Consider the following 25,640-nt stretch of genomic DNA (forward strand, 5'->3'; position numbering starts at 1 on the left):
ATGGACTAGTTGCCAATGGTGATCAGCAATCATGTTCGTCCACAGGCCAACAATTATTTAGCAAAACCAGTCGTGGTGATATACCTCAATGCTTTTTTTGCATTTGCAAGTTTAGGACAAGGATGAAAATTATTGTGGAAACGAGAAAGTTTACTCAGGCTCAGCCAAAACAAATTTTGTTCATTGAATGACTTGCAGCCTGTTAGTTGGAAAAGTTAGGGTGTCCTCCAAGAGGAGTTTCATTTAGATGAGGGTTTTGATTTTTGAAATTAGGCACTTGGAAATACCCAGTAAAAGATAGTGCAACTGTGTGTGGATCTGGCATTGAATTTTTTTTTTCTTTCTCCTAGAATGCAAGCTTCCATTGAGGTAATGTTAATTTTGAATGGTTTGATGCTTTGGACACATTTTTTCTGAGGGGAAAATGGGAAATGACACCTAGAAAGTGCCAAGCAGTGCATCATGTTTGCAGAAATTCAATCACTCTTTCCCTTATATTAATATCCATCCTACCTCCCCTCTATATTAGAACAAGATATTATGATGCTTAGAACACATATATCATTATATCTATCAACTATGGCAATGTTGCAGTAGTTTGGCTGTAATATTTTCTTTTTATCTTAGATTATTTATTTTCCTATATCTTGCAGGCTCCCAAAAGAGGTGGGAAGGCCCCAGTAGCAGCGAAAAAGAAAACTGTAAGTGAATCATCTATTCCAATCAGTCTTCATTCCAGAATAAACTGTTTTATGATGGCAACTCATTGTACACCTATGCACATTTGCGAGTTGATACACCATATGTACTTTCATGAATAGATGGTCCTGATTGCTATTCCCTTTTTTTTAACATTCATCACTTCTGGTAGGTCGCCCCCACCCCCAGCAACAAAATCTTTGGTGAAATTGTTGCAGAGAAACCATGTCCTGTTTGGGGGGATAAATTGATTTTTCTGAAGTATTTTGTATCTGAGTTTTATTCTCTCATTTGTATCTCATAATTTGGTGTTCATTTACTTTTGCTATTATAAGTACTCAGTGCATGAAGAATTGGGTATTGCAGGAAAAAGTTGTGAGCCCTTTGTTTGAGAAGTGACCAAAGCAATTCGGAATTGGTGGTACACTACCACCAAAGAAGGATTTGACTAGATTTGTCAAATGGCCGCATGTTGTTCGCATTCAGAGGAAAAGAAGGATTCTGAAGCAACGATTGAAGGTTCCTCCTGCTATCAATCAGTTCACAAAGGCTCTGGATAAGAACCTTGGTAAGTCTTTAAACTGTCATATTGCTGGCCAAATAAAACCATTGGAGCCACCAAATCCAAATATTTTTTACTCTTTTTTTTTTCTGGTATTTAAATGTACCACTTTTATTCTGTTTCATGTCGCAGCTACAAATCTTTTCAAGTTGTTGCTCAAATATAGGCCTGAGGACAAGGCTGCTAAGAGGGAAAGACTGCTTAAAATAGCACAAGCTAAAGCTGAGGGGGAAAGTGTGGAATCAAAGAAACCCATTGTTGTTAAATATGGCCTTAATCCAGTTACCTATCTCATTGAGCAGGTATCATTATCAGCTTTTTCAGAGAAAGGTCATTGCTTGTCTGGTGCAGCTGAATAGTGTGTGAATAGTGCTTGTTTCTTCTAGCTTTGTTTAGTTGGTTTGTTCAGCTAGCTGTATTAGATTGACCAGTTTTGATGAGAAGTCTAATTTGGCCAGCCGATGTGAACTTTCAACTACTACATTTGGCTTGTGATCATTCATCTCCGAGCTATTATTTTCTGAAGTCTTCTGTTGATCACTTTGTCAGATTTTATGTATATGGTTCTATGACGAGTCTTAACTTGCAGACTGAGCATTATCACGGTTGTGTTACTTAGTTCTTCAATTGGTCATATTATTATTTCTTACGGAAATTCATACATTGTATGCAGAACAAAGCCCAATTGGTCGTTATTGCTCATGATGTTGATCCAATTGAGCTCGTTGTTTGGTTGCCTGCCTTGTACCGGAAAATGGAGGTTCCTTATGCAATTGTGAAGGGCAAATCAAGGCTTGGAACGGTGATTTTTCTGCTTGATTTCTGTATACATTAAAAACTAGTGATATTATTAGCTATTTTGTTTCCCTTTATTTTTGAGCGAAGTTATTTTACTTTTCTTGACTGATCTTGACTACCTTCTAACTGTTTTGAGATCTGTGGTCCTAATCAGATTGTGCACAAGAAAACAGCTGCAGTTTTGTGCCTTACATCGGTGAAGAGTGAAGATAAGATGGAATTTAGCAGGATTGTGGAGGCAGTCAAGGTAATACTTTGGGCTCTGAATAGACTAGTGGCTCAAATTTAATGGTGCATCATATGCTCTATCATGCTAGAAAGCGCAAATCTTAGTTGGGATTCTAAACTTTCTAAAATGATTTTTCAATTGGATTACCCAGTTTCACCAACGGTTAATACCCATATTGTTGCTAATTCTTGCAAGTGACAACTTTAATATCGTCTTGCCATCTATATAGGAATTTTCTCTAACCAAAGGGAATGGAATGATGTCCTGGGCTGGTCTATTTTTCATTTGTGGTAATGAATCTTTTACCTAATCGAGGATAATCCTTTGGCATTGATGTGCAAGATTCACTTATATTTGTCAGTATTTTCTTTGTAAATATCTCTCACCCAATTCTACTCATTTATACTCCAGGCTAACTTCAACGACAAGTATGATGAGCACCGCAAGAAATGGGGAGGTGGCATCATGGGTTCCAAATCTCAGGCTAAGATGAAAGCGAAGGAGAGACTCTTCGCCAAGGAGGCTGCACAGAGAATGTCTTGAGAGAATGTCTTGATTTGATCACCAATAACTGCTCAGAAGAAGTGATAATTGGAACTGAGTTACAGGGTTTTGATTTTTATGTTGCTGTTAATGATAGATATGTAGGTCTAAATGATTATCTATTCAAAAGTTATATTAATTTAATTTTGAAAAGTCAGCGAAAAATTAAGACCCAATCCTGCTAAAATACTGATCCCCGTGTACAGGATTTCTGAGGGTGCGGTACATAGGTCTGGTCGCAATCCCATGTAAGGAACTTTCTGAACTTACTCTGATCTCGTGTAGATAATTTCAAAGGGTGTGGTGCATGAGTCCGGCTCTAATTCCATTCAAGGAATTTCTGAACGAACTTTGATCCCGTATAGAGAATTATCCTGTCCCGTATAGAGAATTTCTAGGGGTGCGGTGCGCTGTCCGACACTAATCCCACGTAAGGAGGAATCTGAGGGTGCGGTGGAGGGTCTGGGTCAAGTCCAAAGGATCCTCTATTCCCACGGTATTAAAAAAAAAAAGTCTGGAAAGTGAAGAATAATTTCCACTTTAACTTTCACTTGTATACGAAGCATTAAAAAGCAAGCAAATCGAAAACAAAAGACAAAAGAACTTCTCTCACCGCCTTTGTACCATTTTTTGTTTGATAGACTCTAAAATTTGACCCCTAAAAATTTTAAATTTATGTGACCATTAATTAAAAATACGTATATAAAATCCATTTCAACACTTGTCGAGGAGGGTGTCGAGCATTATCCTCTTGCTTTTCCCTTATAAAACCCCCCTTCTCTACGCTTCGCTCACTACGTGAGCTCTTGAGCTCTCATACTCCCACAGAAATCACTACCCTCCCTCCCCCCTCTCTCTCGCCCCTTCTCTGTTCTACAATCCATCGATCAAATTGACTCCTCTCCGTCTCTCATCTGTCTACCATGGCAGAACATTTGAGGAAACTCTGTGAATTCTTCTTGGACGACAAGTCATCTACGAGCGATCTATCCCAGAGGCTCTGCTCTCGGGATCCTTCGTTGAAGCTTGGGCTCGAGCAGTTCTATTTGATTCTTAAAAGTGCAGTCGAGGTGATCGGAGACGGCAGCTTAGGGTTCCAATCATGGACTGATTCGCAGATTGAAGCCGTTGTCTCGTTAGGTAGCGCCATCGCTTCAATTTCTCGATCCTTATCAGGTACTCTCTCTTCTTCTGTTTCTGATATTATTTGACTTCAGTTGTCAAGAAGTGCTTCTGTTTCGTTTCATTGTTCTGTTGTCGTTGAGTTTTAGTGACGGTAAATAATTAACTGTGATCAAGAAGTAGCACTGCCTGCTTTTGAATCAATAATTTTACTTCTAATTGTGGAACGAATCTCGTGTTCATGTTTTCCGCTTCCTGTTTTCTGATTTTTTTCTTTTGGTGACTATTTGCTTGGAATCTGAGCAAAATTTGATAAAAGAAGAAGCTACAAGCAGAAACTTAAGAAGATCAGTACCCTATCTTTCTCTGGAGCGAAAATGGTATTTTAAACTCACAAGTGTCCGGGGCAAAATTTTGAAATCTAAGGCGCGGAGGGGAGGGGGGGGGGGGGCTTCCGAATGCAAGAACTTTACTAGTTGGTGGCTAGGCGAGTGCAAAAAGACGTAAACAAAGCAAAGAGTCCCAACAAAACTCAACAAGGATGAAGGAATTAGGGCAAACCTAAACTGATGTGATGAAAGAAACTATTACCATATCCAGAGCCAAAGCTTTACACTAGCAAGCCAGCTGTCAGTGAAATGGTTCATTGCACCTTCTTTGTCAGAAAATAATCGGTTGTTCCTTTCCAACCATATAAGGCAGCTGGGGACCATATGTAAGCTTAGCAGAGATCTTCCTTTAGTTCTTTTAAAACTGAATTCCCCCAGGCTATAACCTCGGATACCAGGATATGGTGTTAGTTAAGGACTAAGGAGACCTTTTTTTGGGTAGAAAGTTAAGGAGACTTCATGGAAATATACAGAGAGAAGTTATTTTATTTTTTAATCAAATTGGACAAAACTTGATACAAGATTGTTTAAGTGATGTGATGGGTTTTAGGAAAGAGAGGAGTTTCTCTTAACTATGTTAATTTGATTTAGTATGACTACAAGATTAAGTAAGGACAGTGGCTAGAGTGAAGGATGGAATTTTTAAGAGGGACGGTTGACATTGAGGATCTGTATTGACTTTCATGTTTGTTGCAATGGCAAATGAGTTTAAAAAATGCATTCGAGATATGCTGTAGAATTAGGGGGATTTTGATGAAGTTGGACTAAGGTAGGGGAAGAGATGATGCTTTGGTTAAGCTGGAGGAACCTTTCATACCTAAGAAGTTTTGTTAGGTATCATGAGTTTTAATCTCAAAAAGGATGGTGAGAAAATAATCTAAGATGGTTTGGTAAACCTTATCATATAATTGGAAATTTCTTAATGCAAATATTTGAGAAAATCCAAGTAGGAGATCTTAAGAAGATAAACACCCAGTGGCTCTTCCAAAGAAAATATGTGAAGTTGGTATAAAATAGATGTAAAGAAAATAAGAGAAGTTGGTTTAAAAATTGATGGACGTTAAAAAAGAAAAGAAAAAGACGAATATGGATACAAAATTATTAGCAGAGAATTTGGTCAGATTTGATTGGGACAGAAAACCTGATTGTTGTAACCCTAGTGGTTTTTGACTGAAGATTCATGCAGTCAACCCTAACTTGAAATGAACGAGTGATTCTGTTTTCATTACTGTTCTTATGAGATTTACTGACCTAAGCAGTTTTGAAAATATGTTATTGCTTTTGAGAGGAATTTGTGGCTGTTTATGGTTCAAAAGCAAGAAAAGTGCTCAAAATGCAAGGGAAAAGTTTCCGGATTATTATCACCCAAGTTTTTGTTTCCTTTATAACTCTGTTATTTTGCTTTGGCATTTCTTTTGACTATGGTTGATGAATTAATGCTGTAATTAGGAGGTACATGCTTGTACAAGAGAGTAAAAGCATTTTTTGCCTCTAAAAGTAAGTCTTAGTAGTGGCTAATGGAGTTTTATGAGAGTTAAGATGTATCTAATTTTTTTTTTCTTGTTTTTCATTTCTTGCTGGTATGCAATTGCCTGAATAGTGGAGCAAGTGGATCCAATAGTTTTTGCACTTGTGCACCAGTTGTTGGAGTTTGCTGTTTGCTATTTGGAGAACTCAAAGTTCAAAAGTGACGATTTGAGTACACAGGTTTGTGGCTTATTTGGCAAGTTAAATTGGTTTTTTTTTTGGGGGGGTTCAAATTTATGTACTTTTGTCAATTTAGTTCATGTTTTTTGTAATCTAATTGATGCTACCAATTTAACATCCATTTATTGTGTACTTGAGTGGCATCCTCTTGGTGCCCTTTTGAATAAAACTTGTTTTGCTCAGTCAAGTCTTAACTCTTTCATGGGCCAGTTCATGAACAGGATCTGACGGATTTACCAAACCCTATTTGTTCTACCTAATAAATTTATTAGTTGTACAAAACTATGTGATGTCGTTCGCCCTTGAGGACTTTATTTTTGTTTCATTCATGGATAGTGCACCTTGGCGTACGGGTAAAGATGTTCTATTGTAGCCTAAGTATCATGGGTCAATGCACAAAGACGGCGTCTCTGTGATTCAGGTGTAAGGCAGTGAGCATCTGTCATTTCCAAACCTTGCTACAAATATGGGGGCCTTGTTCTCTAATATTGTACATAATATATTGGTTGGTTAAGTAATAAAACATAATGAATTTTATACCAAATAATATTGCTGCATTTCAGTTGTTAATTAAACAGTTCAATTCTACCTCAGTTAATTTTTTTACTTTATGCTAAGCCTTCGAGTGGAACTATAGTCTATAGGCCCTACAACCCTTACTTGTGCCTACAAGTTTTGCATAGCTGTCTCAAGGAGTTAAATAACCATGGCTTTCTTCTTTGGATATCTCTCGATTTTTCCTTTCAAAAAAAAAAACTTTCAAAAAGATATCTCTCGACTTTTGTTAGATGTATTATGAGCTGATTGTGGCTTGTCATTTACCACTTGTTTGCTCTCAACTTTTTGCCAAGACAACTATGGTGTTGGTGTTATGTAAAGAATATTTGCAAAACAAACTTTTCTGTCTTGATTTATCATCTTTATACCCATAGCAAGCTTAATTTTGCTGATTTTTCAGAGCAATATCGTACAACTTCTGGAGATATCATTGGTTGAAGGAATGGATAAAGCATTTGACCTTTTGAGGCCTTCTTCAATAAGTTTCCTTCTAGACTTGTTGCCAATGGTGTCGAGTGATTGTGATGGTATTGAGTTGGATAACCACATAAAATGCAGTCTTCAAGGTATTGCTTTTGAGCTGTTTTATGTCTTCATCTCGAAATTTAATTTTGTAGAATCCATTCAAAAAAAAATAAATTGTACTACTGATATGCTTACATATTTTCTGATTTCCGATTAGGAGTCAGTTGCTCAAGGGAAGAGAAACCGGTGGATCGACTTTTAATGACATTAGCATCTGAATGTATGCAACCTGACTGGCAGTCTTCTGGTTTTGGTGGAACCACATTTCCTAAAAAATTTATTTTCGTATCCCAGCATTGGGCTGTTGCACATGTGGAATGTATTAAACGTCTGATTTTGTGCTGCCAAAAAATAGTTGAAGTGTCTGACATGTTTGATGAGAAGTTGGCAGCAACAAATTTTCGGAAGATAATTTCTTTCATTTTGAGGATTTTAAAGTTACTCGGAAGTATTACAAAGGATGTTCCATATGTTGAATATGATGTCTCATTGTTACGAGCATTTGCTTCATTTGCTGATGTGTTGCCCACCTTGTTCAGACTTGGTTTTGACTTTGTAAGTATCCATGTTGCTGCGGATGTTAGTGTAGAGAGCCTTGCTCTGCTTCTATTAGAGGAGTTTCTTCATCTTGTCCAAGTTATTTTTGGCAACAGCTTCTTTTTTCAGAATATCCAAGTGTGTATAATAGCTTCTCTATTGGGCAATTTGCATTCTTCGTTATGGAGATACAACAAATCTGCTGCTACCCTAAAGCCCCCTTTGGCATACTTCCCTCGAATTGTTGTCTATATATTCAAAGCTATTCAGGATCTCAAGAGACAAACACTTGTGGCTCTTGATGTGCAGGAGTTTAATGCTGAGCTCCATGGAAGTCGTGCTGATTTATCCCCAAGACCTGTGTCTTGCATTGCACGTGTTGTGGAGGTTCCTTTGCTAAAGAAATTAACTATTGAAGAACTCTCAAAGGTTCTATTCCCGCCATCTTCTCAGTGGATGGATGATCTGCTGCATCTTTTATTTTTCCTTAATTCTGAAGGGGTAAAATCAGGGTCCAAGGTCGAGAGACCGCCTTCTTGTTCAAAACCTAATGGCAACTTGGAGCTGGAAACTTCAGTTTGCCATGAAGATGAAGCCCTTTTTGGGGATCTTTTCTCTGAGGGCGGTCGCTCAGTGGGGTCAACCGATGGATATGAACAATCACAAGTTGTTGCCAGTTCTAGCTCCGGCAATTACAATATGTTAATGCAAGCTGCTATTGAATTGCTGAACTTTCTTAAAGTTTGTGTTTTCTCTGATGAATGGCTTCCTTCTGTCTTTGAGGATGGCTCTAAAAAGCTTGGTCAGGATCATATTGTCTTATTGCTTTCCATACTCAATGGCCAGGGGTGTTTTTCTGAAGACAAGACTTCTGATAGCTGTGCAACCTTGCATGAAGAGAGGAAGATTGTGTGTGTCGAGGGACTTTGCTTTGAACTACTGCACAATCTTATAACGGGCCATGTTTTGTCTGATTTACTTGAAGAATACCTTGTGGAGCGAATTATGGATGTTGAAGATGGTGTCTTTATTTACAATGATCACACCTTGTCCTTGCTAGCCAACACTCTTTTCTGTAGGATGGGTGTGCCTGGTAGCAAGTTAAGAGCCAAACTTTATGGAGTATTTGTTGGATTTATAAGGGAGAAGGCTAAAGCTGTTTGTTCCGGATTTCTTAGCTTCAAGGAACTTCTCAGAACTCTTCCATCCCTGTTTCACATTGAGATCCTTCTAATGGCATTCCACTTATCATCTGAAGAAGAAAAGGCATCGCTGGCAAGCTTAATATATTCCTCCCTGCAGACAATTGATGCCCCAACTGTAGGATGTAGTACTGGGAAACTTTCATGTTGGGCTTTACTTATCTCCAGAATGCTATTATTACTTCGTCACATGTTATTTTACCCACATACTTGTCCTTCATGGTTGCTTCTAGATTTGCGATCAAAGCTGAGAGGGGCTCCAGTATCAGTTTCTCAGGTGCCTAATTCTGTAAATGGTCATTTTACATCTTGGGTATCCATTGCTGTTAAGAGTATTATGTGGGTTGAAGAAGAACCTGTCATCAATTGCTTGATCAATCAACTGGTTGATGTTGTGGCTCTTCCTCCACTTTATAAAGATGGATCGTGCATTAAGTCCTTGGGATTAACTTGGAAGGATATTACTGCTACCTTCTCATGGATTCTGGGATTATGGAATGGTAAGAAAGCTGTTGAGGTGGATGACCTTATTACTGAGAGATACATTTTCTCACTTTGTTTGGATATTCCCAGCATTTCCTCATTTTCCACCCTTCAACTTTCACAATGGAATGATTCCAATACTCTGGACTTGTCTAGTATGAGTCATCTCTTCCACTTCAGCCATTCACTCTTGGGACTTCCTGATGCTTGTGAAAAGGGAATCAACTTTCCAGATGCTTTAGTCGGTATTCTGCAGCATCTCTGTGAGGAACATGTAGCAGAGGATGTCGAAGAGCTAGGATGGGATTTCCTGAGAAATGGGTTGTGGCTATCTCAGGTACTCTCCTTATTCAGTGTTGGCATTGATAGATATTGCGCGAATCAATCAGGATTTCCAGTGGATTCATTTCGGATGGAGAAAACACCGCAGGGGTGTATCACTGTTGCAGAAGGTCTGATCTCCTCGGTAATTGGGGGTGGGAAAATTGCAATGGTACTACGAATGTTGTCTTCCTTGTTGAGCAGATACTTAAAAACTTATCAGAAAGCTTTCGTTGCCACCCTCGGAGATGGCCACTGCAATGCTGATAGGTTTTCATCACTTCTGCTTCTCAAACATCCTGGAATTGATAAATCCCTGCAAGATGAACTACTCGATAAGACTGGCAACACTTCATGGCAGCTTGGGGCTGTTTTTGATCTATTAACAAAGGTGGATGCAACCGTTGACAAGAAAGTTCCAGGCATTCTCTGCAAGGTGTTTTGGGAGTCTATGCTGCATGGTTTTCCATCTTACAGTCGAACTCCCAGTGGACTCCTCCTTTCTTGTATTCTCAGCATCCAAGGTATCATTTCAGTTCTTGATGGGCTGCTAAGACTGGAGGATTTGAAAGGAAAAAATGATGTTGAAAAAGAGGTTGTCTGTCGGATTCTTGATTCATTGATGATAATGAAGTTCGATAAGATCTTTGAAAATCTTCATGTTAAATGTGATGCCGTTTATTGCAACTTAAGTGTTGACTTGGCACTGTCAGACTATACTACTTTGTATCTGCTGAAGCACATGGAAGAGCTTTTAAGGGGAATTATCTTGGGACAAGTTAATAGCAACAGTATAGTTGAATGGGTGATTGTCAAATTTATTGATACCATGGAAAGCATCAAGAAAGAAGATTCTTCATACGCTATACTGAATTTTTATCTTGGAGCAAAAAATGTGCCTGATCAGCTCAAAGAGTTTGGTAGCTTGCTCTGTGGAGACCTGTTGGTGCTTTTGGACTCTCTAGATGGTTGTCATTCTGAATTGGCAAATGTTAAGGTACTCAATTTCTTTGTTGATCTCTTATCAGAACACCAGTTTTCTGATCTCAAACAGAAGATACAAAACAAATTCCTCAGTGCGGATGTGCTTACATTGTCGAAATGGTTGGAGAGGAGGCTTTTAGGTTGCATTACAGAAGTTTCTACTGATGTCAATTTTGCCAAGGGAAATTCTCCCTCTCTTAGAGAGTCAACTATGAATTTTGTTTTGTGTCTTTCATCCTCACCTTCTGAAATATTGTCAAGAGAACTACAGAATCATTTATTTGAAGCTGCGCTGATATCACTTGATATTGCATTTTCCCAGTTTGATGTTCACATTGCTAAGTCCTTTTTTTATTTTGCCGTTCAACTTTCAAGAAGTGAGAATTCAATGAAATTCCTCTTGAAAAGGACAGTAATATTGATGGAGAAGATGGCTGGTGAAGAACGCTTGCTTCCAGCACTCAAGTTTCTCTTCGGTTTTCTCGGTACTATACTGAATGAATGTGGTTCTTGTAAGGATATTCCAGAAAAGGCTTCTGTGAAGTTGATTCCTTGCAATAGTCCTAGGTCGGGTCCTATAGTATCTAGACCAGTAGGATCAAGGAAGAATACAGAGACGTTGGCTCTTTCTGCAAATCAAGGAGGATCCATGTCTTTCGAATGTGATGCAACTTCCGTAGATGAAGATGAGGATGATGGAACGTCTGACGGCGAGGTAGCAAGCATAGAAAAAGATGATGAAGATGATACAAACAGTGAAAGGACGCTTGCCTCAAAAGTTTGTACTTTTACATCCAGTGGCAGCAACTTCATGGAGCAACACTGGTATTTTTGTTATACTTGTGATCTGACTGTGTCAAAAGGCTGTTGTTCTGTGTGTGCAAAGGTATGCCATCGTGGCCATCGTGTTGTTTATTCCCGCTTAAGCCGATTTTTTTGTGATTGTGGAGCTGGGGGGGTAAGAGGTAGCAACTGTCAATGCTTGAAACCCCGAAAATTCAGCGGAAGTGACAACGCCCCTGTACGTAGTGCCAATAATTTTCAGTCATTTTTGCCATTCTCAGAGGACGTAGAGCCCGAAAGTGATTTGGATCTGGAGGAAGATGGCAATACAGATACAGATAACTCTCTAAGGTTATCTATTCCAAGAGAGCTTCAAGATGGGATACCAAGGTTGCTTGAAGATCTTGATCTTGAGGATCGGGTGCTTGAACTTTGCTCTTCGCTATTGCCTTCCATAACAAGCAGAAGAGAATCAAATTTAACAAAAGATAAGAAAATTAATCTGGGTGAAGACAAGGTGATTTCTTTTGGCACTGATGTATTGCAATTGAAGAAAGCATACAAAAGTGGGTCACTGGACTTAAAGATTAAGGCTGACTATTCAAATGCAAAGGATCTGAAATCACATTTAGCTTTGGGTTCTCTTGTAAAATCTTTGCTCAGTGTCAGTATTCGTGGTCGACTTGCTGTTGGAGAAGGTGACAAAGTTGCTATGTTTGATGTAGGACAACTAATTGGACAAGCTTCCGTTGCTCCTGTAACAGCAGACAAGACCAATGTAAAGCCCCTCTCAAGGAATGTAGTTCGCTTTGAAATTGTACATCTTTGTTTTAATCCAGTGGTGGAGAGCTATCTTGCTGTGGCGGGTTATGAGGACTGCCAGGTCCTCACTCTTAATCCTCGTGGTGAAGTGTCTGACCGTCTTGCCATTGAACTTGCACTGCAAGGTGCCTACATCAGGCGTATAGATTGGGTTCCAGGTTCCCAGGTTCAGTTGATGGTTGTTACCAATAAGTTTGTCAAAATATATGATCTATCACTGGACAATATCAGCCCCCTGCACTACTTCATGTTGCCTGACGACATGATTGTTGATGCAACACTCATTACAGCTTCTCAAGGAAGAATGTTTCTTATTGTTATGTCTGAAAATGGAAACTTGTTTAGGTTGGAATTGTCTGTTGAAGGAAATGTTGGGGCAACACCCTTGAAAGAAGTTATACGGATTCAGGACAGAGAAATCCATTCTAAGGGCACATCTTTGAGTTTCTCTCGTACTTATAAGCTTCTGTTTCTATCATATCAAGATGGAACTACTTTAATTGGTCGGTTAAGTTCTGATGCAACAACTCTAGGTGAGATATCTTCCATTTATGAGGAACAAGATGGTAAGTTGAGATCAGCTGGATTGCATCGTTGGAATGAGTTGCTGGTTGGTAGTGGATTGTTTGCTTGCTCCGCAGGTGTGAAATCAAATACTGGAGTTGCCATCTCCATGGGGACTCATGAGTTGCTTGCACAGAATTTACGACATACAGTGGGCTCAACGTCGCATTTAGTTGGGATGACTGCTTACAAGCCTTTATCTAAAGACAAGGTCCATTGTCTTGCTCTGCATGATGATGGCAGCCTTCAAATATACTCATACGTCCCTCCAGGAGTTGATCCTGCTGCAAATGTGACAGCAGAGAAAGTTAAAAAGTTGGGTCCTGATATCCTTAACAATAAAGCTTATGGTGGTACAAAGCCAGAATTCCCCCTTGATTTCTTTGAGAAAACAGTATGCATAACTTCAGATATAAAACTTGGTGGTGATGCAATTAGGAATGGTGATTCTGAAGCAGCAAAGCAGAGTCTAGCTTCAGAGGATGGCTTTTTGGAGAGTCCCAGTGCTACAGGATTTAAGGTATTGTTTTCTAGGTTCTAGTCACTGATTCGATGGCATTGTATATTTTTCTTATTGGTTATCTTTTATTGGGATAGAGATCGAAATTAACAGGATTAGTTTTGCTTCTTAGCACTGTGGATAAAATATGATGGCATTGAATAACTGGATTATGTTGTGAGTCAGCACACTGTTTTGCCCGCTTTTCTATTGGGCACATCTCATCCTTTCTGGGTTATGTCAGAAACAAACTTGTATAATGGTTTTTTCTCGTTCTGCTGTATGTGTTGGTGTTTTTTCTTTTATGAGTAAGGCCCACGCAGGGGCCCAGGGGGGGGGGATAATCTTCACGCCTACAGGAAGCCCTGCCCATGAGGGAGGGGTTCATCTACTTTGTCAGCTGAGCTGGAGTTCAGATGCAATATATGTTGTTGGTGTTTTGATTGTGGTTGATTATTGTTGGATTTGATTGTTGTCTCTGTTTTTGACTTCTCATTATGATATTTTGTTTCCTCTTTTAGATATCTGTCATCAATTCAAACCCTGATATTGTCATGGTTGGTTTTCGAGTGCACGTGGGAACTACCTCAGCCAACCATATTCCGTCTGAAATTTCCATTTTTGAGAGGGTAATCAAATTAGATGAGGGCATGCGGTCCTGGTATGATGTACCATTTACGGTTGCTGAATCTCTCCTTGCTGATGAAGAGTTCATAATATCTGTCGGGCCAACTTTCAATCGCTTGACCCTCCCCCGTATAGATGCACTTGAAGTTTATGGCCGAGCTAAAGATGAATTTGGTTGGAAGGAAAAGATAGATGCTGTGTTAGATATGGAAGCTCGCGTGATTGGTTGCAACTCCATGCTTTCAGGGTCCGTGAAAAAGTGCCGGTCGATGCAGTCTGCGCCAGTTCAGGAGCAGGTGGTAGCAGATGGCTTGAAGCTTCTCTCCAGGTTTTATACGTTGTGCAGATTGGAAGAAGAGGAAATAAAAGCCAAGCTGAGCAAACTTAGGTGCAAACAATTGTTAGAAACAATATTCGAGTGTGACAGTGAACCTTTGTTGCAGGCTGCTGCTTGCCGTGTCCTGCAGGCAGTCTTTCCCAGAAAAGAAGCATATTATCAGGTAATCACCTGACAAATAGTTTGTTCCTGTAGTTTCTTGATTAAACATTATCATTACAAGGATGTCTTAGTTTTGTCTGTATTTTTTTTGAGTCTTCTTAGATATGCTCTGTGTGTGGTGAATATATGCATGTAAGCATCCCCCCTATCACTAATCATTTTCTTGATTAGGTCAAGGACACCATGCGCCTTCTTGGGGTTGTGAAATCAACATCTGTGCTTGCATCAAGGCTGGGAAGCAGTGGTACTGCCGGAGGGTGGATTATTGAAGAGTTTACTGCTCAGATGCGCGCTGTATCCAAAGTAGCATTGCAACGTCGGTCTAATTTAGCCCTGTTTTTGGAGATGAACGGTATTTAAACTCACATTTTTTCATGATTACTAGTGGGGTTTTTTTTTTTTCATTATTTTAGCCCTAGAACCACTGCATTCTCATATGCATCTCAGTAGGGAGTCAGAATGGTATTTTTTGGTGGTCTCTTCATTGTAGCTACGGATCCCTTGAGTTCTGTTCACAAGATATCACCCTGTTGACACTCATTTTGTTGTGCTCATAATATTATATATATATATATATAGAACAATTCTCCTATGTGAACCAAAAGTGTGAACCTACTTTTCAACCATAGATGTGATGGGTTCCACAGAAATATATATATATATATATATATATATATATATATATATATATAATAGAACAATTCTCCTATGTGAACCAAAAGTGTGAACCTACTTTTCAACCATAGATGTGATGGGTTCCACAGAAAATTTATGGTCCCCACTTTTGTTTTGTTTTATTACAACCATTGGATTTAAAGTTCACAAAGTTGGTTCACACTTTTGGTTCACATAGGAGAATTCCTATATATATATATATATATATATATCATACTGCATGTTAATTAAGTTTCCTATTGTCATCATCAATGTAGGTTCTGAAGTCGTTGCTGGGCTTATGGAAGTCCTGTGGGGCATTTTGGATTTAGAGCTGCCCGAGACCCAAACTATGAACAACATTGTCATATCTTCTGTTGAACTCATTTATTGTTATGCTGAATGTTTGGCTTTAAATAAGAGGGATATGGGGGGGCATTCTGTTGCCCCTGCAGTCATTTTACTCAAGAAACTTCTGTTCTTCCCCAATGAGGCTGTTCAGACTTCTAGCAGGTAATTGCTGGTCCTTGTGCTGCGCCATCTTAATCAAATGTCTTTCTCCAAGTGAAGTGACATCTTTTTCTTCATTTCAGCCTGGCTATATCATCCAGATTGCTTCAAGTTCCCTTCCCAAAGCAAACAATGTTGGTCACTGATGATGCTATTGACAGTGTTGTAACTAGCTCTGCACCAGCAGAAACCATGGGTGGAAATACACAGATCATGATTGAAGAAGATTCTATGACCTCATCTGTGCAATACTCTTGTGATGGTTGCTTCACTGTTCCTATAATTAGGCGGAGATGGCATTGCACAATTTGTCCTGATTTTGACTTGTGTGAAGCGTGTTATCAAGTTCTTGACGCAGATCGGCTTCCTCCACCCCATTCTAGAGATCATCCTATGACCGCAATTTCGATAGAGATGGAATCTTTAGGAGATGGCAATGACATCAACTTGTCTACTGATGATGCAAGCGATTCAAGCTCACTACCAGTCACAGCAGAAGTCATTGTGCAGAGCTCTGCTCCTTCAATTCATGTCTTAGAACCCAATGAATCTGGTGATTTTTCTGCCTCAGTGGTGGATCCGGTTTCAATTTCTGCTTCAAAGCGAGCTGTGAATTCGTTACTTCTCTCTGAGCTTCTTGAACAGTTGAAAGGGTGGATGGACACAACATCTGGTATTCGAGCTATCCCTGTCATGCAACTCTTCTACAGGTTGTCATCTGCTGCAAGTGGACCTTTTATAGACAGCTCAAAGCCTGATAGCCTGGATTTGGAAAAATTGATCAAGTGGTTTGTAGATGAAATTGATCTTAATAAGCCTTTTATAGCCAAAAGCCGTTCTTCTTTTGGGGAAGCTACAATCCTTGTTTTCATGTTCTTCACCTTGATGCTCCGGAACTGGCACCAGCCTGGCAGTGATGGAGTCATTACGAAAGCAAGTGGACACACAGATACACATGATAAAAATTCTAACCAGGTCTCCTCTTTAGTTAGCTCCCAGTCTTCCTTGGATGATCAAGAGAGAGACTTTGCATCTCAGCTGCTCCGAGCCTGCAATTTTCTTAGAAACCAAGCTTTTATCAATTATCTAATGGATATTCTGCAGCAGCTAATGCAGATTTTTAAGTCTCCAGCAGTAAATTTTGAAACATCTCATGGTTTGAACACTGGTTCTGGATGCGGCTCTCTACTAACAATTCGGCGAGATTTACCTGCTGGTAATTTTTCTCCCTTCTTCTCAGATTCGTATGCGAAAGCGCATAGGAAGGATATTTTTATGGATTATCATAGGCTTCTGCTTGAAAATGCTTTCCGGCTGGTGTATACATTGGTGAGGCCGGAAAAACAAGATAAGACTGGGGAGAAAGAGAAGGTTTTCAAGATATCCTCTAGCAAAGAGTTGAAGCTAGACGGATATCAGGATGTCCTCTGCAGTTACATCAATAATCCTAATACAACATTTGTCAGAAGATATGCAAGGCGGCTTTTCCTGCATCTTTGTGGAAGTAAGACTCACTACTATAGTGTTCGAGACTCATGGCAGCTCTCAAATGAGGTGAAAAAATTTTATAAGCATGTGAGCAAATCTGGTGGTTTTCAAAATGCTGTTCCATATGAGAGAAGTGTGAAGATAGTAAAGTGCTTATCTACTATGGCTGAAGTGGCTGCTGCACGGCCTCGGAATTGGCAGAAGTACTGTTTGAGACACGGAGATGTTTTGCCCTTTCTGATGAATGGAATATTCTATCTTGGTGAAGAGTCAGTTATTCAGACACTTAAACTTTTAAATTTGGCCTTTTATTCAGGGAAGGACATGGGACATTTTTTGCAGAAAGCTGATGCTGGGGACTCAGGAACTAGTTCTAACAAAACGGTTACACATTCTTTAGAAACAAAGAGGAAGAAAAAAAGTGAAGATGGTATTGAATCTGGCATAGAGAAGACCTATTTGGATATGGAGGCAGTTGTAGATATTTTCACCGACAAGAATGATGATATCTTGGGGCAATTTATTGATTGCTTTCTACTGGAATGGAACTCAAACTCTGTACGCGCGGAGGCGAAGTTTGTTCTTTGTGGAGTGTGGCATCATGGAAAGCATTCATTCAAGGAAGCCATGTTAACATCTCTCCTGCAAAAAGTGAAATGCCTACCAATGTATGGCCAGAATATTGTGGAGTATACTGAATTGGTCACTTCGTTGCTGGGAAAAACTCCTGAAAATTCTTCGAAGCAACAGGGCACTGAACTTGTGGAACGCTGCTTGACCTCTGATGTAATTAGGTTCATCTTTGAAACACTTCATTCACAGAATGAGCTTCTGGCTAATCATCCAAATTCCCGCATTTATAATACTTTAAGTGGTTTGGTGGAATTTGATGGTTACTATCTTGAGAGTGAGCCTTGTGTGGCCTGCAGCTCTCCGGAGGTGTCATATAATAGGATGAAGTTAGAAAGTTTGAAGTCAGAAACGAAATTTACTGACAACCGAATCATAGTGAAATGCACTGGGAGTTACACCATTCAGACTGTAACCATGAATGTCCATGACGCTCGCAAGTCCAAGTCTGTGAAAGTTTTAAATCTATACTACAATAACCGTCCTGTTGCTGATTTATCTGAGTTAAAAAATAATTGGTCCTTGTGGAAACGTGCCAAGAGTTGCCATCTTGTTTTCAACCAAACTGAGCTAAAAGTGGAGTTTCCCATTCCAATCACTGCGTGTAACTTCATGATTGAGCTGGATTCTTTCTACGAAAATCTTCAGGCGTTATCCCTTGAGCCATTGCAGTGTCCGCGTTGCAGTCGGCCAGTCACTGATAAGCATGGGATCTGTAGCAATTGCCATGAGAATGCATATCAATGCAGGCAATGTCGCAACATCAATTATGAGAATTTAGATTCTTTTCTGTGCAATGAGTGCGGGTATAGCAAATATGGTCGTTTTGAGTTCAACTTCATGGCGAAGCCAAGTTTTACATTTGATAATATGGAGAATGATGACGATATGAAGAGAGGGTTGGCTGCAATAGAATCTGAATCTGAAAATGCTCACAGGAGGTATCAGCAACTTTTGGGCTTCAAAAAGCCCCTACTTAAGATTGTGTCGAGCATTGGTGAACATGAAATGGATTCACAACAGAAGGACTCTGTCCAGCAGATGATGGTTTCTTTGCCTGGGCCTTCGTGCAAGATAAACCGTAAAATTGCCCTCCTTGGTGTTCTATATGGTGAGAAGTGCAAAGCTGCTTTTGATTCTGTTAGCAAAAGTGTTCAGACACTGCAGGGGCTTCGTCGGGTTTTGATGAATTACTTGCACCAGAAACACTCTGACAATGCAGATCTCACGGCAAGACTTGTGGTTTCTAGATCTCCTAATAATTGCTATGGCTGTGCCACTACATTTGTGACTCAGTGCCTGGAGATATTGCGTGTGCTATCAAAGCATTCCAAGTGCAAGAAACAACTTGTTTCAGCTGGCATCCTATCTGAGTTGTTTGAGAACAACATTCATCAAGGTCCAAAAGCAGCTCGTGTCCAAGCCAGGGCAGTGCTTTCTGCTTTCTCCGAGGGTGATATTAATGCGGTGACTCAGTTGAATACTTTAATGCAGAAGAAAGTCATGTATTGCCTTGAGCATCATCGCTCCATAGATATTGCCCTGGCCTCTCGTGAGGAATTGTTATTGCTGTCTGAAGTGTGTTCGCTAGCTGATGAGTACTGGGAATCAAGGTTACGTGTTGTTTTTCAGCTGTTATTTTCTTCCATTAAAGTGGGTGTCAAACATCCTGCAATATCTGAGCATATCATACTGCCTTGTCTGAGAATTATATCTCAAGCATGTACTCCTCCAAAACCTGAGACAGTAGATAAAGAGCAAGTTATTGGGAAATCTGCTTCAGCAGCTCAGGAGGATGAAAATAACTCAAATCTATCTGGGTCGAGTGGTGCTGCTAGTGGCAACAAGTACGTAATGGAAACTGCAGAAAAAAATTGGGATACTTCTCACAAGACTCAGGATCTCCAATTATTGAGTTATTCTGAGTGGGAGAAGGGAGCTTCATATCTTGATTTTGTTAGAAGGCAGTACAGAGTTTCTAAGGCAGTCAAGGGTGCTGGCCAGAGGTCTCGGACACAGAAACATGACTATGTGGCCCTCAAATATGCACTTAGATGGAAGCGTCGTGCTTGTAAGACAACTAAAGGTGACTTGCCTGCATTTGAGCTGGGAGCATGGGTTACAGAACTTGTTCTTAGTGCCTGTTCTCAGTCTATAAGGTCAGAGATGTGCACACTAATCAATTTACTGTGCACCCAGAGTTCATCTAGACAATTTCGGTTGTTGAACTTGCTAATGAATTTGCTACCAGCTACTCTTGCTGCTGGTGAAAGCGCTGCGGAGTATTTTGAATTGTTCTTCAAGATGATTGATTCAGAAGATGCTCGGCTGTTCTTGACAGTACGTGGATGTTTAACTACGATTTGTAAACTGGTTGCTGAAGAAGTGGGTAATATTGAATCTCTAGAAAGGAGTCTGCGTATTGATATTTCGCAAGGGTTTATCCTTCACAAGCTTATAGAGCTCCTAGGCAAATTTTTAGAGGTCAAAAATATTAGATCCAGGTAATATTTTTATGGTTTTACCATGTTATTTTTATTTTGGAGTCAAACAATTTCTTTGTTCTCTTATGTAATTTTCTGGATGCCAGATTCATGCGAGACAATTTGCTGTCTGAAGTCCTTGAGGCCCTTATTGTCATTCGTAGCTTGATTGTTCAGAAGACAAAGTTGATTAGCGATTGCAATCGGCTTCTCAAAGATCTTTTAGATGGTCTTCTGCTTGAAAGTAGTGAAAATAAACGTCAGTTCATCCGGGCCTGTATCTGTGGTCTGCAAATCCATGGAGAGGGGAGGAAAGACCGAACTTGTTTGGTATGCATGAGCTGCCCAAAAATCAATGTTTATTGTGTTCCTACTCCTCAAATCTGCTCTACTATTTGCCTGTAGCATACATAACTCTAGATGTAATGATTTTATCCTATCTTGACTGTGTCCGGCCTCCTCACTACACTGTAGTTTGTTAACAAATTACCTTATTTGTTAGTTGGTAGTTTGCATCTACATATAGTTAGCATTGTTGGTTTACATTTTGTAGTGTTCATGGGTTCCCTGCTCCTTTTGAGGTATATGTACGTCTCTTAAGAAGTTGGATTGATCTGAATGCTAATTTGCTATTACTTTTAACTTTTTGCCAGTTTATCCTGGAGCAGCTCTGTAACTTGATCTGCCCATCAAAACCCGAGTCTGTGTATTACTTGGTTTTAAACAAGGCACACACACAAGAAGAGTTCATCAGGGGTTCAATGACGAAAAATCCATATTCAAGTGCTGAGATTGGTCCTCTAATGCGCGATGTCAAAAATAAGATATGCCATCAATTGGATCTGTTAGGCCTTCTTGAAGATGACTATGGCATGGAGTTGCTAGTAGCCGGGAACATTATATCTCTTGATTTGAGCATTGCGCAAGTGTATGAGCAAGTCTGGAAAAAGTCAAATAATCAATCAAGCAGCACGGGAAATTCTAGCTTGTTATCCTCTAGTGCTGCAGCATCAGCTCGAGATTGCCTCCCGATGACAGTGACTTACAGGCTTCAGGTCTGTTAGTAACCTATTACGTACCCCTATCTAATGCATGATTTTGTTATGTAATTTAATTCCTCTATATTTGTATTAGTACACCTTTGATTCCCTGTTTTTGTTACAAAAGGTTTTGTGAAAAAAAGAATTTGAGTGTTTATTGTGTATTGTTTGTTAGAGATATATTGTGAATTTAATTTGTATCATGATTGACAGGGATTGGATGGTGAAGCTACTGAGCCGATGATTAAAGAGTTGGAGGAAGATAGAGAGGAGTCACAAGACCCAGAGGTTGAGTTTGCAATATCTGGTGCCGTTCGCGAGTATGGTGGGCTGGAAATTTTATTGGGCATGATACAGGTATGTACATTGCTTTTAATTCTATTCTGGAAGTGTCCTGAGATGCAAGAATTTTCTCTATTTTTGTCATATTTCAAATTGGTTCCATTCTGCCGCAGTTTTTTTTCAATGCTTCAAATTACTTTGTAGAACGTCATCTTGGGTCTTGTTCTTTTGGTGAATGCATGTATTATCTTGTTCTTCTGAGAGATGTAAAATGCTGTCCCTGTAGTGTTAGTAGGATCATGCTTACTGGTGGTTTGGATTTTATTAATTTGGAGATTTATCTGCCCAATCTAATTTCTCCTAGTTCTTCTTCCAGCCTTCCCTTTAATATGATAGAAACTCCATCCATGTTTTAGATATTTGACTTGAATTTATACGTGCAGCGTTTGAGAGATGATTTTAAGTCCAATCAAGATCAGTTAGTTGCTGTTCTTAATCTCCTCATGCACTGCTGCAAAATAAGGGAGAACAGACGGGCCTTGTTAAGGCTGGGAGCTTTAGCTCTACTTCTTGAAACAGCAAGGCGTGCGTTCTCTGTCGATGCCGTGGAGCCGGCTGAAGGAATTCTTTTAATTGTTGAGAGCCTCACGTTGGAAGCAAATGAAAGTGATAATATTAACATTACAAACAGTGTTCTTACTTTTACTAGTGAGGAAACTGGGACTGGTGAAGAGGCCAAGAAAATTGTTCTTATATTCCTAGAAAGGTTATGCCATCCTTCAGGCCTTAAGAAATCTAACAAACAGCAAAGGAACACTGAGATGGTTGCTAGAATCTTACCTTATCTGACATATGGTGAACCTGCTGCTATGGAAGCACTTATCGAGCATTTTAATCCGTACTTGCAAAAATGGGGTGAATTTGATCAGTTGCAAAAGAAGCATCAAGAAAACTCGAAAGATGAGGGCATTGTCCAAGAAGCAGCCAAGCAGAGGTTTACAGTGGAAAATTTTGTTAGAGTTTCAGAATCACTTAAAACGAGTTTATGTGGGGAAAGGTTGAAGGACATTATTTTAGAAATGGGTATAACAGGTGTTGCTGTTGGACACCTAAGGGAGAGTTTCCCAGCTGCAGGGCAGGCTGGCTTCAAATCTAGTACAGAATGGTCATTGGGATTAAAATTGCCATCTATCCCACATATATTATCTATGTTGAGGGGCTTATCTGCAGGACATTTGGCCACTCAAAGGTGCATCGATCAGGGAGGAATTCTACCATTGCTTCATGCCTTGGAAGGAGTGTCTGGGGAAAATGAGATTGGAGCAAGGGCTGAAAACTTATTGGATACTTTGTCCAATAAAGAGGGAGATGGAGATGGATTCTTGGAGGAGAAGGTGTGTGCATTGCGGCATGCAACTAGGGATGAGATGAGGAGTCGAGCTTTGAGGAGGAGAGTGGAATTGCTTCAGGTAACCTTCTGTTGACATGCTTGCTGCTAACACATCTAATGCTATGTTTGGTCGTTTCTCTCTTGATGGGGAAAATTAGAAGAGGAACAATTTCATTTGCATTTTGTCATTATGTTTTCCCACCTTTGCTTGCAAGTTATAATGCCTTCAGCTTAAAAAGAAACCTGAAACTCTATATACATTCCCTGTTATGGTTGCATGCTATTTTTCTCTTTTAGATGGCTTTTTAGATTGCAGTTCTCATCTTGAGATTGAAATTTTATATATTAAGAGACTCCTGTGGCTAAGGATCTGGTCAATGGGAAGACTAGGAGTGCAAATTTATGCATTTGATTAAATCGTTGTGGAGATCCTATTTTTGTATTTTGGACTCAGGAGACGAATGCTACAACTGAACTGTGCCCCTCTGCACATTCCAAACTTCTCCTCCATTTAGGAATCATTTTGCAGTGGTCCCTGCATTATACCAGAGAGAGCTCTCGTCTATGACATTTTTCAACTGTATATCAGGTTATAAGGGTTACAAAAGTTGATGGTTTATATCATTCAGAGATCTCCCACTGATCTTGAATAGAAATATGAAATAGATAGATAGTATATCTCCCTCTGACCTTTGATTTTGGAGCTAACGAACTTTTAATGGTACAAAGTAAACAAGACGAGCAATCCTGAAAATGGTGTAACTGACAAGATGTGAAACAGATTATATTCACATATTCGCTTAACTAAAGAGGTGAGCAAAAAAAACTAATGTGACGACTTTTTTTTTCCTGTTATTATCTGTGTGACAGGGACTTGGAATGCACCAGGAATTAGCTTCAGATGGTGGTGAACGAATTGTTGTCTCCCAGCCACTTCTGGAAGGTTTGGAAGATGTACAGGAAGAGGAAGATGGGTTAGCATGCATGGTGTGCCGTGAAGGTTACAGTTTGAGGCCTACAGACTTATTGGGTGTCTACTCTTATAGCAGGCGTGTAAATCTGGGTGTTGGAGCTTCAGGCAGTGCTCGTGGGGAGTGTGTCTATACTACTGTCAGTTACTTCAATATTATCCATTTTCAATGCCACCAGGAGGCCAAAAGAGCGGATGCTGCTCTGAAGAATCCTAAGAAAGAGTGGGACGGGGCAACCTTGAGAAACAATGAATCTCTTTGCAATTCCTTATTCCCTGTGAGAGGTCCATCAGTTCCACTAGCTCAGTATGTTCATTATGTTGACCAGTACTGGGATAACCTTAACGCTCTTGGACGTGCTGATGGGAGCAGGCTCAGGCTTTTGACTTACGATATTGTTCTGGTAAGATTTTACCTTCTTCCTGTGAGAGGTTCATCTGTTCTGCTGGGCTACAAATTTTCCAGAGGTGTATAAAAAGATTCATTATTAAGCCCAGAATCCCCATCATTCTTGGTGGTCAGGATCCCTTTCTTTTCAGGACATGCCTTTATTCATTGCAATAAATGTGGGCATTGATCACTTAATTTAAAATGTTAAAAAATTGAAGGTTTACATTTCTGATATCCTGTTATCTCTTGTGATGTAGATGCTAGCTCGATTTGCGACAGGGGCATCATTCAGTGCAGAATGTAGAGGCGGTGGAAGGGAAAGCAATTCTCGATTTCTTCCCTTCATGATTCAAATGGCTCGTCACCTTCTTGAACAAGGGAGCCCTTCCCACCGCCGTAGTATGGCGAAGGCTGTCTCAACATATATAGCTGCTTCAGATTCAAGACCATCCACACCTGGCGCACAACCTTCTGCTGGAACAGAAGAAACCGTCCAATTCATGATGGTAAATTCACTTCTATCGGAGTCCTATGAATCCTGGTTGCAATATCGTTGTGCCTTCCTGCAGCGTGGAATATATCATGCATACATGCAGCATACTCATGGCCGGTCAACTGCTCGAGCATCATCTGCTTCAGCAAATATAGTCAGAATTGAATCAGGAAGCACTAGCGTAAGCCCTACAGCAGAAATGAGTGGTGGTGACGACCTATTGTCAATTGTTCGTCCAATGCTTGTCTACACTGGTTTGATTGAGCAGCTGCAACGATTTTTCAAGGTAAAAAAATCAGCAAACGTGGCTTCTGTCAGAGCAGAAGGAATTTGCATGGGATCGGAGGGGGAGGATGAAAGTGAAAGCATGGAATGTTGGGAGGTCGTGATGAGAGAGCGGCTGTTGAACGTGAAGGAAATGTTGGGGTTTTCGAAGGAGTCGTTGTCATGGCTTGATGATATGAATTCTGCCTCCGATTTGCAGGAGGCGTTTGACATTATTGGTGTTTTGGCTGATGTATTATCTGGGGAGGTCACAAAGTGTGAGGACTTTGTGCATGCTGCAATTAGTGCGGGGAAATGTTGAGAATTGAGAACCAAAGTTGGAGCATGATTTGAGCATGTTTGTACAAGTGTAACATGATTGTCATTAGTATTACATCAAACAAAAAAGGACTCCAGTCCTCATATGCATATATATATATATATATATATATATATATATATATATATATATGTGAACAATCTGTACACGTGTTGCTCCATCGTTAATAATTCATTTTTCCTCGTAGTCATTGTATTGTGTTATGCTAATGTAGAATTCGAATTTTTTCTTGTTAGGATTGAATCCATCCTT

The 25,640-nt window shown here is 39.8% G+C and overlaps 1 protein-coding gene and 1 pseudogene across 1 annotated transcript; both read left to right on the forward strand.

Annotated features, from left to right (window-relative positions):
* LOC119992991 lies at positions 1–3,131 on the forward strand (annotated as a pseudogene).
* A 486-nt stretch (positions 3,132–3,617) lies between these two features.
* Positions 3,618–25,623, forward strand: LOC119993311 (auxin transport protein BIG). Its single transcript, XM_038840377.1, has 15 exons — positions 3,618–4,007; positions 5,943–6,049; positions 7,008–7,173; positions 7,290–13,348; positions 13,849–14,454; positions 14,625–14,805; positions 15,386–15,620; positions 15,701–20,239; positions 20,326–20,548; positions 20,872–21,273; positions 21,472–21,615; positions 21,984–23,009; positions 23,801–24,304; positions 24,549–25,490; positions 25,521–25,623. The coding sequence occupies exons 1-14, from the start codon at positions 3,755–3,757 to the stop codon at positions 25,368–25,370; spliced, it is 15,267 nt and encodes a 5,088-aa protein (XP_038696305.1). The 5' UTR covers positions 3,618–3,754; the 3' UTR covers positions 25,371–25,490; positions 25,521–25,623.
* The last annotated feature ends 17 nt before the right edge of the window (positions 25,624–25,640 follow it).

Source organism: Tripterygium wilfordii, chromosome 23, assembly GCF_013401445.1.
Source record: "Tripterygium wilfordii isolate XIE 37 chromosome 23, ASM1340144v1, whole genome shotgun sequence".
Classification (NCBI taxonomy): Eukaryota; Viridiplantae; Streptophyta; class Magnoliopsida; order Celastrales; family Celastraceae; genus Tripterygium; species Tripterygium wilfordii.